The 15,920-nt window shown below is 37.8% G+C and overlaps 1 protein-coding gene across 14 annotated transcripts in view; it reads left to right on the top strand.

Moving 5' to 3' along the window:
- The window catches only part of TCF12 (transcription factor 12), a 377,037-nt gene that overhangs the window by 358,915 nt on the left and 2,202 nt on the right, over positions 1 to 15,920 (top strand). For 9 of the 14 annotated variants that reach the window (XM_060618407.3, XM_060618410.3, XM_060618412.3 and 6 more), the window contains 4 exons: positions 685 to 847; positions 5,438 to 5,670; positions 12,755 to 12,908; positions 15,769 to 15,920. The exon at positions 15,769 to 15,920 is cut by the window's right edge and continues 2,202 nt beyond it. In XM_060618407.3, coding sequence (XP_060474390.1) covers positions 685 to 847; positions 5,438 to 5,670; positions 12,755 to 12,897 — 539 coding nt within the window. In that variant the 3' untranslated portion in view covers positions 12,898 to 12,908; positions 15,769 to 15,920. The remainder of the gene's footprint in view (positions 1 to 684; positions 848 to 5,437; positions 5,671 to 12,754; positions 12,909 to 15,768) is intronic. The other 5 variants (XM_060618409.3, XM_060618411.3, XM_060618413.3 and 2 more) reach the window with 1 other exon arrangement.

Here is a 15,920-nt window from a genome sequence, read left to right as displayed (position 1 = left end):
ATTTATATAAATATAAGTACAAATATATAACTAGTGTTAAGACCACCAAAATAAAGTTTTCCCAGGTATATTTAACCATGACACCCATTTTATTGTATTTATCTGAAAAAAATGTTATAACTTACTTCCTTTATTTACCTTAGCATCTTAGAAGTCAGTTTCTAAACTGCATCAAGTTTCTCATCCTAGTTCATTTCTTAAATAGTGCCTTAAAGTAAGTGTCAGAATGACCATCAAGGTCAGACTTTTTCTTTTAAATACGTGCTTTAGGGGCGCCTGGGTGGCTCAGTCAGTTGGGCATCCGACTTCAGCTCAGGTCATGATCTCGCAGTCCATGGGTTTGAGCCCCACGTGGGGCCCTGTGCTGACAGCTCAGAGCCCGGAGCCTTCTTCAGATTCTGCGTCTCCTCTCTCTGCCCCTCCCCCGACTGGCACTCTGTGTTTGTCTCTGTCTCTCTCAAAAGCAAATAAACATGAAAAAAAAATTTAAATACAGATGATTTAGAAATCATTTTCTCTAAGGTATGTGTATATGTTCTTTCCAACCTGAATAGTGTATTACCCTACATTTTCAGATTTCCATCAGAGTCCTGTAACAAGTAAGGGCATTCATCATCTAGAAAGCTTTCTACTATCTTAGTTCTAATTCTGGACATTTATTTTGTTTCTTTACCTCTTTGTTAGGTGGCTTGCAAAGTCAGTCTGGAACTGTTGTTCCAGCAGAAATCAAGACTGAAAACAAAGAGAAAGATGAAAACCTACATGAACCTCCTTCATCAGATGACATGAAATCAGATGATGAATCCTCCCAAAAAGATATCAAGGTTTCATCTAGAGGCAGAACAAGGTATTTGTTACCATCTAGGTATTATATTTCACTCACTTGCCATGGGTGAAAATACTTGGAAAATTGAAGGGTGCCATGCATTTATTAAGTGTCAGATATGTTCTAAATACTATATTGGGACTTTATATGTTACCTTATTTAGTGCTCACAACATCCCTAAAAAGGGAAGCATATGATGCTGACTCCAAAATTATGTTTTCCATCATACCACAGTATTTTAGGGACTCCGTATAAAAAAGAATTACATCTCAGGGCACCTGTGTGGCTCAGTTGATTAAGTGTCTGATTCTAGGTTTTGGCTCAGATCATGATCTCATGGTTCGTGGGTTCAAGCGCCACCACAGGCTCTGTGCTAATGGTGTAGAGCCTGTTTGGGATTCTCTCTCTTTCTCTCTCAAAATAAATGAATAAACTAAAAAAAAAAAAATAAAGAGAATTACATATCTCTATTCAATTAGAGGACAAAATAATTAAAAAAAGTAAAATTATCCATTGTAGACATTTAGATACATGACATCAATAAATATTTGAATATATTATTTTAAGGCTGTGTATATAAGAAAACTCTATTGTATGATTTAAACTAGAGGGCAGCAAACAATGGCCTCTGGGCCAAATCTGGCTCACTGCCTATTTTTATAAATTTTACTGGATCACTGTCACATCCCATTCATTTGCATATTATCTGTGACTGCTTTCCCAATGCAATGGCAGGTTTGGGTAGTTGCAGCAGAGGCCAAATGCCCATAAGGCTAAAAATATTTACTTTCTGGTTTACAGAGGAAGTTTTGCCAACTCCTGGTTTAAACAATAATTTGAGAAGAGTATAGAAAGGGAAGTGCTCCAGGTGGACTTATGTTGTTGGGGAAGGTTTTCTAGAAACTGGACTTGACGTTGCTTTATAGCATGGATATTGACACATAGTTCATTAGTTTCAAATGAATTCCAAATTCTTCCCTTAGGTTTTTCTTCTACTTCTACATTAAATTTAGATGGTATATTGTTTGGCATATCCTGTTTTTTAGTATCACTGATAGGTATTTATCACATAAAGATATTTAAAACGTTATTCCTTGTATTAAATTAGGGTGCAAAGGAGATTGTGTTAAGTATGGTAGATAAAACTAAAAACATTAAATTGAAAATTAATTTAAAAGTTAAACCTTAAGATTCTAATACTGTCATTTTAGTAAGCATTGCATTCAGTTGTATAGGGGCAAGAAGAAGTAAAAATTGGGTCACGGAATCCAGAGACCACTCCTTTGAGACATCTTAATTATTTCATGGTTTTGTTATTCAAATAGAATTTGAATAGAAACAGTTTGCATCTTCTCATTTTATAGGTCAGAGTTTGGCAAACTTTCTGTGGAAAGGGTAGATGATAGCTATTTTAGGCTTTGTGGGCCTTTTGGTGTCTATCACAACTACTCAGCACTGCCGTTATAATAAAAGCATCCAGACAGTACATAAACAAATGGGCATGACTCTTCCAATAAAATTTTATGTAAGAAAACAAGGAGCCAGATCATGGGCCATAGGTTACTAAACCTATTATAGATCATCAGAAATTGAGAAGGCAGTAAAACAGGTTACTAATAACAGCAGCGCTTAGTAATTAATAATAATTAATAGGTTAAGCTTACCTGGGTTTGAATTATGGCTCCATCACATACCTGCCGCGTGACCCTGGACAAGTTATTAACGCTCTCTGAACTTTAGTTTCTTTTTCTCTGAAAAGAGACTTTCTATTGCTGGATTCTTATGGAAATAAACTGAAAAATGATGCATATAAAGCCCTTTACACACTCTGTTGCATGCAGTACATACTCAGTAAAGGTACTGTACTTACTGTTATCATGATAATTTTAGGTATGTGGTGTAGGCTTGCCTCCATGGAATACCAACCTAGGTCCTTGTCATTACACTGCCACTAATCAGCTGTATGATCCTGAGAAAATCTCTGATTTCTCTGGATCTAGCAGTAGTTCTCAGCCCCACTACATAGAATCCTGAAACTTTTTTTTTTGTAAGTTTTTTGTTGTTGTTGTTTGTTTATTTTGAGAGAGAGCGAGCATGTGTGCGTGCACACAGGGGAGGGCCAGAGAGAGACAGAGAGAGAAAATTCCAAGCAGGCTGTGTACTGCCAGCACAAGCCAGATGTGGGGGCTGGATCCCATGAACTGGAAGATCATGACCTGAGCAGAAATCAAGAGTCTGATGCTCAACTGACTGAATCACCCAAGGTGCCCCGGAATTCTAAAACATTTTAGAAATACAGGCTGCCTTGGCACCAACCTAAGCTCACTGTATCAACGTCTTCTGTAGTGGGACCTATGAAACCTTTATTTTTCAAGTGCCCCTGAAGATTGTGATGGTAACCACATTTGGAAACCTTTGGACTCGATGACCTATAAAGGTTCCTTTGAAGTAAAAGAGCTAGGGATTCCCTATTATCAAAAGAATACTTTTACATGTAAAATTTTTGGCAATTAGCTTGTAAAAATCTATTGTGTATTTACCCTTTATTACAGTATTCAAGGTTATTAGAGAAGAGAAAACATCTATTCTTTGCACATTATTTCAAAGTTCTGAGAGACTCTGCTCAGTTGGTCATTTCTGATATAAAGTAGAATTTTCTAAAAGTTATTCCAATGCATCCTCAATTTTTTTTCCTGATTATTTAGTCCATTTTCACTACAGAAATTTGGAAAATACAGAACACAAAAATCGCAAGAAACTTTACTACCAAGATTTAACCACTGTTTACTTTTTAAGGAATATTTCTTTTTCCATAAACACAATTTAAATGGGAACTAAACTGAATATATGTTTTATAATGTCAACTTTTATTTCATATAACAGTGTATTTTTAACATTTTCATCTGTCCCTGAGTTTTCTCAAACATGGTTTTTTTTTCTTTGTTTTTGTTTTTAGCCAGGTTTATTGAAATTTAGTTCACATATAATAAAATACACCAATTTTAAGTGTACGGTTTTTGTCCTTTGACAAATGTATATGGTCTTAATAACTACTACCATATTAATAGAGAATATTACTACCACTCCAAAAAGCTTCCTTATACCCCTTGGTAATCAGTACCCTTATTCCATCCCCTGGCAGCCATTGATCTGCTTTCCATTGCTACAGTTTTGTCTTTTCTAGAGGTTCACGTAAATCATACAGTATGTAGTCTTGTGTCTGGCATCTTTTAGTTAGCATAGTCTGAAGCTTAATTTTTAGAGGCTACATAGTAGGTAGTTGTCTGGATGTACTGTGCTTTATTTAACCTGTCTCCTATTATTGGACTGCAATTAGTTGCTAAAGTAAATAATTGTGTGATCAATTTTTACATAAAATCCTATGAACATCTCTAATTATATCCTTAGGATGAATTTCTAAAGTTGGAATTGCTGATCAAGATGTAATAAACATTTTAAAGCTTTGGATATTTTGCCAGTTTGTCCTTCAAAAAAATTGTTCCAGTTTACCCATGTTTTAAAATCATTGCCACTGATGATATTTCTCTGTGAAACAAAAAGTAGTCCTTTTCTGAGATCCTTCTCTCATCCTCTACCTTTAGCTTGTCTTTCTCCTTTTCACCAGGTGCCTGCTAGAAGATATTTAAGAAGATGGGTTAGGCAAGTTAGAATGCATTAGTGTACTGGGACGGTGCTTCTCAAACCTTATTGTACATATGAACCAGCCAGGGATCTTGTTAAAATGTAACTTCCAATTTGTAGGCTTGCAGTAGAACTTAAGAGTATATGGGGCTTGGGGGGTTTTTATTGGGGGAAGGGGGTTAATGTTTGTTTATTTTTGAGAGGGAGAACAAGCGAGCGCAAGCGGATGAGGGGAAGAGAGAGACTGAGACACGGAATCAGAAGTAGGCTCCAGGCTCTGAGCTGTCAGCACAAAGCCCAACACGGGGCTCGAACTCACAAACAGTGAGATCATGACCTGAGCCAAAGTTGGATGTTTAACCCACTGAGCCACCCAAGCACCCTTGAGAGTTTGTTTTTAACAAGCTCCCGATAATGCTGATTCTGATGATCACAGTCTGAGTAGCAAGGTGCTAGAATATTATGTAGTCATTCAAATTATGTTTATGAAGAGTGGTGCTGGTATAGAGATGACTTTATGTTATAATGCATAGTGAAAATGCATTTAAAAATTTATGTGGTAGGGGCGCCTGGGTGGTTCATTTGGTTAAGAGTCCGATTCCTGATTTCAGCTTAGGTCATGGTCTCACACTTTCATGGGTTTGAATCCTGCGTAGGGCTCTGCGCTGACAGTGCGAAGCCTGCTTGGAATTCTCTCTCTTCCTCTCTCTCTGTCCCTCCCCAGCTCTCTCTCTCTCAAAATAAATAAGCTTTAAAAATATATGTGGCATAATTTCAACTATATAACTGTGCATAAAATAAAGACTGGAAAGATATACATATAATCATGTTAAGTATAACTGTTACTACTGTTTGGTAAAATTTGTAGATAGTTTTCATTTCCATCTTTATACTTTATGATTTTATATAATAAGCACATCATATTTTATAGGGAATCTAATAGACATTGTTGTTTACTTTGTTTTCTAGCAGTACTAATGAAGATGAGGATTTGAACCCAGAACAGAAGATAGAAAGGGAGAAGGAAAGGCGGATGGCTAACAATGCCAGGGAACGTTTACGTGTGCGGGATATTAATGAGGCATTCAAAGAGCTTGGTCGAATGTGTCAGCTCCATTTAAAGAGTGAAAAACCCCAAACAAAACTCCTTATTCTTCATCAGGCCGTGGCAGTCATCCTTAGTCTAGAACAGCAAGTCAGAGGTAAGTAGGTTCAGCAGAGATGCATAACTATTCTGCCTTAGGTAGGCAGACATTTCTTTTTCCACTTTCTCTTCTGCTTGGGAAGTTGTCTATGAATTCAACTAGTATTTCTGCCACTGCATCATCTGGATCGCGTTTTCTCTGTAGTTCTTCCTTCTCCATCTCACAGTAGTGGTCAATATCTGTATGCTCAGTGCTTCCCACAAACCAGTAGAGTGCAGTCTTACAAATGTTGCAGGGAATAGCCAGCCTCTGCTCACTGCTCAGCATTAGTGCTTTCTGCCCCTTTGTTCTTGTTCTTACTGAATCTGGTCTTCCACACTGTTAAATTTACCTGCCTAGACCTACTTCCTTCCCTGCTGCTTCCTGTCTTCCCCATTCTCTGTACTATATTTCTTGCCTGCTTTACCCTGGGCCATTTATTATAATGGCCCTGCTGATTAATAGAATGCTTGATCATGGCCCCTCCTGGCTTTACTTCATATGAATGTCCTTTATACCCAAGTCAAAAAGGTCTCAAGGTTTTTTTGTTGATCCCTGATCAGGAATGCCATGAACTTCTTGGCCTAATATGCCCTGACATGTTTGAGTGTCTCTAAGAGACACATGTATGGTTTATACTGGCTCATCCACTGCTGGCTCAGACAGCTGCCAACGGTTTTATCTTTCAGGAAATTTGATGGAATCTTGAAGAAGCTTTCAAACTTCATTTTTTGAACAAGCATTTATTGTTCACCTCTTCTGTCCCAGTCACCTATATGCTAGACCCTAGGTTACCAATTAATATGAGCTTCCTGCCCTTGAAAGGTTTTACCATTGAGCTTGATATTTTTCATATACCTATTTGTCTTCTTATCCAGAGTTATGAATGTTTTGTCCTAAGTCTTTTTACAAAGAATTATAGGTGTGGTGTTGGGTTCTAGACCCTACCTCTAACCTCTCTTCATTAAGAGCAACTCTATCTTTCTGATGTACTGGATATTTATGTAGGGTTTTATTTAAAGAAAGTTGGAAAAGGAAAAAGAATAGGAGTAGGACAGACACTTGGCAGCTATAATTGTGGATGACCCTCAGCATTGGTCACAGAAAGAATACTATTTCTGAGGAAACCAGAGTTGGAGAACTTGAGCGCACTTGCAGAAAAACTTAACCATAGTAATTAACTGATCCATCCACTTCCCTCCAGTATATTTAATAAGAATGATGAGTAGATTATTTCATGCATAACCAATCTACCATTAAAACCAGATACTTGCTCCTAATAAGGCCATTGGAATATGTGTAAAGGGTAAATGTTAATGAAACCTGATTTTCAAAAATGTATGAACTCCCTTGGGATGTTCATAAAGATAGTCTGATTGTTGCCTGCTCATCTGTAGCAGGATCAGTGGTTTCTTGAGCCTTCAATATCTCCTGTCACTTTATCAAAGTTTTTTTGTGTTTGTTTTGGTTTGGTTTTAATGTGTCTGACACCTTTTGTCTCACTCTGAAGGCAGTGAAGCACCCGTGTTTAGTGATCCCAGTACATCCATCCCGCTGCTCTGCAGACCCAGGATATTTTCTACCCTGACTCTACCCAGCCATTTACTGTCAAGACCATTCCTACCACCTGGACTGTCTGGACAGCAGTGGTGCCAAAACTTACTCCTATATAGTACCTTTCCTTCCCACTGTTTATTAGAGCTAGAATACAGAATATTCTTAGCTTTTTGTTTAAGATCAGAGGTTCGTACTCTCAGACCTAAGTCATCAGTGAGAAATACTTCTGTGTTTGGAAAAGTTATAAACTCCACCATGCCTGGGGGGATCTTATTCATTCACTTGCAAGATTTGACTTTGTAGTGGTTCCATACAAGTAGCTAGGACAGGAAAGCTGAGTCTGAAACAAGATGTAACATCTAGGCTCATCCAACTGCGTGATAACTTTCTGGTCACTGTTAATGGGTACTGACTTTCTTCCACAGTTCTGGAAAGCTCTTTATAGGGAACCACTGACTGATTAGAGTTTGAACAGAATTTAAAATACACTGAAATATAGGGGCACTTGGGCGGCTCAGTCGGTTAGCGTCCGACTTCAGCTCAGGTCATGATGTCGCGGTTCGTGGGTTCAGGCCCCATGTCAGGTTCTGTGCTGACAGCCTGGAGCCTGCAGCCTGCTTCAGATTCTGTGTTTCCCTCTCTTTCTGCCCCTCACCTGCTCATGCTCTCTCTCTCTCTTTCTGCCCCTTCCCTACTCTCTCTCAAAAATAAATAAACATTAAAATACACTGAAATATAACCTCATTAGGGGCTACTTTCCTATTCATAAAAGCCTACCACCTTCCTCCCACTCTTACACTCTGGGCTTCAGAGCCCAGAGCTTTTATTTTACAGCTTTAATGTAAAAGCCTTGGGATCCATGCAAGATCCTTCTTGAAAGGCACTCTGATGGCTGTCTGTCAAACAGGATTTAGAACCCTTCATGCAGCCCATATACCTGTGCTTTGCTATGGCAGCACCTTTAGAGTTTAGTATAGCCACTGTCCTTCTCTGGACTTTATCTCTAGCAGTTGTGAGTTATTTTGGTAACCTGTTTATTTTTGGCAGCCTCTTCATCCCTGCAAGGGTTTCACCCACTGGTCACTGGGCCCAGCAGTTTCTAGAAAGGTACACATTTTGTTTACATGACTACTTTGGACATTCTCTGGAGTCTTTGTGCTCACCTTCTGCCTTGGGATAGTACTTCAAGACGGTATCTGGCTATCTACAACCTGTCATCCCTGGACAAGTGGCTGTATCAGGAGGGCAATCAGCAGTGTATTCTGGAGAAGAGCAGGAGGAGTGGCTTCCCTTCCAAGCCTCAGATTTTGTCAAAGCATTTTTTTTGCCTTGGTACCTCACATACCAAATTCCATCTGGTCCCTGCCATTGCCAATTTAGGCCTTTCCATTATGACCAGTATAATGTTAACGTTACAATTTTGCTGATCAATAGATTTTACATATTACTTTCAAGTTTGTGCTTTCACCTTTACTAATGATTAGATTAATGGTCAGACTTTTACTCCTCAGATTCTTTCACAGGTCTACTCAGTCAGCTTACTTCCCTTCCAGTGATAATTTGCGGACAATAGAACTATTAGGATTTTAGTTTCCTGGTGTCTTAGGAAGTTTGAAGATAAGTGAGCAAGGACAGTGGTTCCCAAATCTGACTGGTCCCAGAATCACCTGAGGCTTTTCCTTTTCCCAAACAAATTTCCAGACCCTCCCCTCAGGATATTTTAATTTAGTTGAAATGATTTGATAATAGCATATTCATAGTCTTAGCATATTCATTGGTAATAGTCCTTACTAAATCTCCACTGAAATGAATAAAAATAAAATTAGTCCACAAGGATAAATGGGAGAGAAGAAAGCATAGCAAATGAGAGAGCAAAATATGTATATATGATGGAAAGTAGACAAAGTAGTGGTAATTGACTTATTTAGAAGGAAGAAATTAAGTGGAGCAGGGAGGGATATACCAACAAGAAGCAGATAATTTTGTTCCACAAAGCTCCTAGCCCCTGAAAGGCTCTATTCTTTGGAAAAGGCAGAAGTCAAGCATTACCTGAAAACAGGAAGATTAACTGCAGGTCTGTCTGCTGTGGAAAAGTTGTATCCCTGTGAGTCAAAATATTAACAGAATTCTGGACAAATAATGCTGGGTTACAGGAGATAGTGTAGCAGTGTATTTCTCTGAAGAGAAATAATTTTCAATCTAGAATTCTGTGTGTAGTCAAACCATTAATCAAAGGGTGAAGAACAGAATAAAGATATTTCAGATATGCAAAGGCTTTAAAATTTTACCTCCCATGTGCATGTTCTCAGAAAGCTTCTGGAACCTATGCTGTAGGTAACCAATAAAGACAAAGGCATGGGAGCCAGGAAACAAAGATTCCAGCACAAGTGAGCATCAAAAGGAAATCTCATGACAAGATCTGCTAGGCCTAGAAAATCAAGGTGCCTATTAGTCCACATTGAAAATAGAAGATGGTTAACTGCAGAAGAAAGTTTTCCAGGGAAAGAAGATGGAATTAATAGATGATACGATGGTGTCTTTGAGGTTTTAAGATAAAAAAAAAAAATGTTGACAGGCATTTGTTAGATCTGTTGGAGCATGGGTATGAGGACAAAATTAGTATTACTAGCAAATGAAAAGCAAGGCAACTATTAACTAGAGGAAAAGCAAAAAGTCATATGAGCAAGGAAACAATGTAAAATTCTTGACTTGTGTGTTTGTCCACATAGTTATTGTAAGAAATATTTACTTAGTCATAATAATGTAAGAAGTGACTATGGAGTTAGCCAAAATTTGAGCTTTGGGTAGGTTGGCTCTCTTATAATTAACGAAATGTGAGAGAGACCATCACTTCTCATGCCCTGCAGGTAATGTCTTTCTTCTACTCACCTGTACATCAGGCCTTCTGGCTGCTTAATTTATTTGCCATGGGCTGCTCTCACATACCAGAAAGTATTAAAAAACACTAGCATTTGCCTTTTTTGGATCAAACTTCACATTTTCTAGAGCTTACTGTAGTATTTTCTTGGTTCTTCCAGCCCTTAGTGTTCTTTGACTAACTGGCTTACAGGATCTTGCCTAACTTGAGTTTTTGCTTCTGGTCCTTTCTAGCTATTCTGATCATGCCTGCTAGATCCTCGTGTGACACAAGGTCATAGTTAGCTAACAGTAATGTTTTATTATAAGAGCAATGTGAGCCTTCTTATGAGAAAAATGTGAACCTGTTTCAATTGGAAAACTTTCAGTTCTCGCTTTCTCCTCTTTGGATTTAACATGTTAATTTATGCCCTCTTTTTGGTCTCTTTAGTCATTAGACTGCTGCCTGCCCAGTAAAGGGATGTGACACTTAATAAAAAACAAAAATCTTGGGGTGCCTGAGTGGCTTCGTTTGTTAAGCATCTGGCTTTGGCTCAGTACGTGATCTCACTGTTTGTGAGTTCGAGCCCTGCATTGGACTCTGTGCTGACAGCTCAGACCCTGGATCCTGCTTTATATTCTTTGTCTCCCTCTCTGCCCCTCCCCTGCTTGTGCTCTGTCTCTGTCTCTCAAAAATAAATAAATGTTTAAAAATTTTTTAAAAAACTATTCTTATTAGTTAGAGGTACACAATTACTTGTTAAGAAAGCAGTTCCTGATATTTTTACATAATGATGAACATGCCTTTTTATTTTACTACTTATCCTAATAAGTGTGTACCTTTCTTTCTTCATTGATCTTCCTCATTTTATAGGCCCATGTCTTTTCCTAAATGCAGGAGCTGAGAAAGTGAGAACTCTAAGATGAAATTTTATCACTACGTATGAGTAACAGTCAGTAGAGTTAACTAGATTTACCATAATAAATACTGTTTTCATTATAAGCAAGTTTTTTTAAGATTTTTTTTTAAACATTTTATATTTAGGTCTTCTCCACACCCAACATGGGGCTCAAACTGACAACCTTGAAATCAAGAGTCGCATACTCTATCGACTGAACCAGCCAGATGCCAGATGCCCTAAGATTTTTTTTTTTAAGTTTATTATTTTGAGAGAGAGAGAAAGTGTGTGAGTGAGAGAGAGAGAGAGAGAGAGAGCAGGGGAGGGGGCTTATAGAGAGAGGGAGAGAGAGAATCACAAGCAGGCTCCATGTTGTCAGCCAGAGCCCAACATGCAGCTCAAACTCAGAAACAGTGAGATCATGACCTGAGCTGAAACCAAGAGTCGGACGCTTAACCGACTGAACCAACCAGGCACAACCCCCCTTCCAAAGACTACTTTTTTTTTTTTTTTTTTTTAATTTTTTTTTTCAACGTTTTTCATTTATTTTTGGGACAGAGATAGACAGAGCATGAACGGGGGAGGGGCAGTGAGAGAGGGAGACACAGAATCGGAAACAGGCTCTAGGCTCCGAGCCATCAGCCCAGAGCCCGACGCGGGGCTCGAACTCACAGACCGCGAGATCGTGACCTGGCTGAAGTCGGACGCCCAACCGACTGCGCCACCCAGGCGCCCCCCAAAGACTACTTTTAAGTGATCTCCACACCCAGTGTGAGGCTCAAAACCATAACCCCAAGATCTAGAGTTACATGCTCCACCATTGAGCCAGCCAGGTGCCCCTTCATTGCAGACTAAGTGATCCTTTTATATTACATTAATTAGGACATTTTTAGTCAGTTTATAAAAATATATAAAACAACTTTTCACTTACACTTTATGTTATTATCAGAAACAAAAAACCAGAAGCTGTCATGAGTTGGATATCTTGTGCTTACAAGTCACTTAAAGAAAATATAACATGATAAGTAATTCTCACATGGATTTTGATCCAGTAGGTCTCCAGTGCAATGGATTTTCTTTCCTTTTATTTTGCATAGTAAGACCCACTACTTTTAAAAATGCCCACTTCAAAAGTTCCATCTAATTGTCTCTGCTATCTTATATACAAAGCAGTAGAGAAGGTTTTTATCACCCTTTTAATCCCACCTCTAGCTATAGAAAAAACCAATCATCATATATATATGCACGAGATATGTACCAGCTACCTCTTTCCCTAGAGGAGTTGGCACATTTTTTATAGAAGATTGGCTGAGGGTATCTATTTCATCATTTTATGAACTGATAAAAGTCTAGGTAAAGCACAGATGTCTCTCTCCAGGTACATGGAGAATGTCAGCATCTATATCAATCCCATGTACCATGTCTTAGCAGGATAGTGAGGAGACTTTGTAGACTAACATCAGCACTTGCCAAAATGTTTGAAGCAATAAAAGAACTGCCTTTGGAGGTTGATGTAGATGAAATTAAACACTTGAAGACTAAAGCATAAGTAGAAAAGGAGAAAACACCAAATACTAAAAAGCTTAAGCCTGGAGGTTCATGTAATCCGAGCGTTTGTGGGAGCACATCATTGTTGCCTTTGTGTGATGTTATTCAGGGTGGAAATGAAGTTACAGAGAGGTAATATCCACAGAAAGAAAATAGAAGAGCAATTTGTTCAGTTTAAGACTTAAGAGTCCTGATTCATAACTAATGACTATAATGATAAAAATTATTTTCCCCTGTTTCAGAGAGGAACCTTAACCCCAAAGCAGCCTGCCTTAAGAGAAGGGAAGAAGAAAAAGTTTCTGCCGTATCGGCAGAGCCGCCAACCACACTGCCAGGAACCCATCCTGGGCTTAGTGAAACTACCAACCCTATGGGTCATATGTAAACATCAGCCAGGTAAGTATGAGTATGAAAAGAAACAACAAGAATTTACCTGATTCATCTTAAACTGAGTTAGAACCTTTGAACAGAATTCTCTGGTGGCAATGGTAATGCTAAAGGTCACATGTAATTTGAAATCCCAACAGTTTCTTTTCTGTGGTATCACCATACTTAGAAAGCCAGTGTCCTTTAATATCAAATTACTGTTCAGTGTGATAGTATCCTGTGATTTATGAAGAATTTTGGGTTCTCCTGCTCTGGATCATCATGTGTACACTCTCACATGAGTATTATTCTGATCCAAGAAGAAAATAGTGCAGTGACTCATCTGTCAAATACTTTTGCTGCCGCTCATACTCCTCATTTCTCTACTCAAAAATACTTGACTGTGATCATCAACCAGTTTTCTGTTAATCCACCTACCTCTTCTTATCATGAAATCTTTATACACAAAAGAGGCACTGTTTGCTTCCATTTGGAACGACAATGCAAGTTTGTAATATGCATCTTTCTTCCCTTGTAAGGCTATTAGTTATACCTTTTGGAATCTAGTGAACATAAAGGTATTACGTATGATAGAACCACAGTGCCCTTCTCTGTGGAATTTTACATGTTGAAAAGCTGTTCTTTTATCTTTCTATTCATGGAGTAAACACAATTTGCTTCTGTATGATTTTTTTGTTTAACCAAATGACAAAGGTAATAGAAGTTTTTGCCCAAGTAGTTAATGTGAATCATCTTTTTTTTAACTATATACAGGTACATGATCTATAATAATCTAAATTGTAGTTATTATTTAGGTGGCAGAAACTAATATAGATTATAATTAAATATTTGGGACACTAGCACTTTAACTGGCAGCATGGATTAGAAATACATCTGGGAACTTCATTCATATAATCTGCTTGCAGCAGGGTGTAGTTCTTTTCCCAGTTTCATCAACATATTAAAAGCAGTAAGGTAAAGCTGAATGGATGGGAGGGAGGTGTGGAGCACAAAAAAATATGAAGTGCACTTTCATTTGGTCAGCTTTGCGCCTGTCTCATTTTGAGCTGAAAGTGTAGAATTTGATAGCATATTTTGTAAACTACAAACATTACTCAATTCACGTTTTCCTGAAGAATTTGGTTCCTACCACCTCTACATGTATCCTTCCTGAGATCAAACTAGACCAATACTAAAGATTTCATTTGGGGACAAAAGGAAAAAAAGTTAATGTAATTATTTGTCATTTATAATTATAACACTAGCACACTGGAGAAAACCAAAACTACCTCCCCCACAAAAAATATCCAGCAACCTAATTATGCATATCAAAGAGAGACTTCAAGCAAGAGCTAGTTAACTTACAGATCCTTAACACAAGCTATGTTTAATATTTTGTGGAAAATGTAGAATATCATGAAAAAATAGACTTTAAAGTTTTAAAATAAAAACACGCCATTGTTCCTCAATGCAAAAGTGACTTTCTAAATTGTCAGTTCATTTTAAAGAAAAGTGATGAAAGGTAATTTGTGATGCTCAGGTCCCAGGTAGCCACCAGGCTGTGAAAAGAGCTGTCAGATTTATCACAAAGCCTGTGTCTCTCTCTAGTTGTACCTGTTTCCTCTTACTCTCCTTTCTGGTCCCTCTCCAGCTCTTTCTCCTTCAGGTCTGTCTCCCTACCTCACATCTCTTCCCCTGTTTACTTCCTTTTCTTTTATGGCTTTTCTATATCTCCTACTGCTTTCATGTCTCTACCATTATCTCTAGAATGAGGAAATTCCCACACTTAGGGTAAAATTAAACCTGAGCATTCTTACCTGTCAAAAAGAGATCAAGAATCCTTTAAAAAAAAAAAAGTTTCAGGATTATAAGAAATGCAGTAAATGAATTTTGTTCCATAACATTTTATAAGTTAGTGTTTATTGTCTTAACATATGTTTTAAAAGTTGCTAATTTCATAAAGGTGGTTATCTGGTTTCACCTGATAACATTCAGTTCTTTATAGAACTGAATAACAGATTAAAACCAGCAAAAGACTGGCCAGCAGGAAAATGACTGCTAAAACAAAAATGGCTGATAAATGGCCTTGGGGTGACTGACCCTAAAAGCACAGATTTTGCCACCACATAATATAAAGCCAAGTAGCTTTGAATATCTCAGTTATCCATTTCTAAGAGCATAACTCTGTTAGGAAACAGTACTGTTGTTAGTTTAATAAAGATGTGAAAGGTGTGATTCTTGGTAAGATTATTGTCATCAAAAATGACTAACATGGAAAATTTCAGTGTTAACAACTATGTGTATTGAGACTGTAAGTGTGTAAAAAAATTGTACTAATACTAGTAAAGTTTAATAATTCATTCACTCATTGAACATTTATTGAGGATCTTCTAATGGACTGGGAATAGGGACCAATGTGAAAACAAATACCAAATGGTCCTAACTTCAGAAACTTGCTGCTTAGAGAAGATATATAAACTATGAACACAGTATGGTGGACTGGATGTATCAGTAAAGGGATGCTTTCACATTGTCTCTCCACTGAGAAATGACCGAGTAGAACCTCAGAGCTCAGGTATTGCCAACTTGAGTGTTGCATACCATTCAAAATAAAAGTTTGCATAATTGCCCCAGCTGTCATATAATCCTGTATCTTGTGATTGCTGTAATCACATGATCTCCTTTAAAAATCTTACCACACCATTTCAATTACACCTTAAAAGCAATTCTGAAACTCTTTTATAAGTCATTGAGCAGACTACTAATTTAGAATAAACCTGGTATAAATGAGAAATATCAATATCAATTTGTTTTTTTCTGGGGAGGTATTTATTTTTAACAGTGATATCCTAATTGGTTCTGTTCTTTCTCTTGGCTCTCCCTGCCACAGTTCCAGAGTTATCAGTAGGCTAGATAGAAGGTGACCTCTCCTCATAAGGACTTGGACAACTCAGATTATCTGAAGACACAAACCTGTTAGGAGGGAGAAGAAAAAACAAAACACTTGAAGCAAGAAACTCAAATGTAATCCTACGATCAAAG

This window comes from Panthera onca, chromosome B3 (genome assembly GCF_046562875.1).
Source record: "Panthera onca isolate mPanOnc1 chromosome B3, mPanOnc1 haplotype 2, whole genome shotgun sequence".
NCBI lineage: Eukaryota > Metazoa > Chordata > Mammalia > Carnivora > Felidae > Panthera > Panthera onca.
The sequence above is the reverse complement of the archived record's forward strand: the minus strand, read 5'-3'. Positions and strand labels throughout refer to the sequence as shown.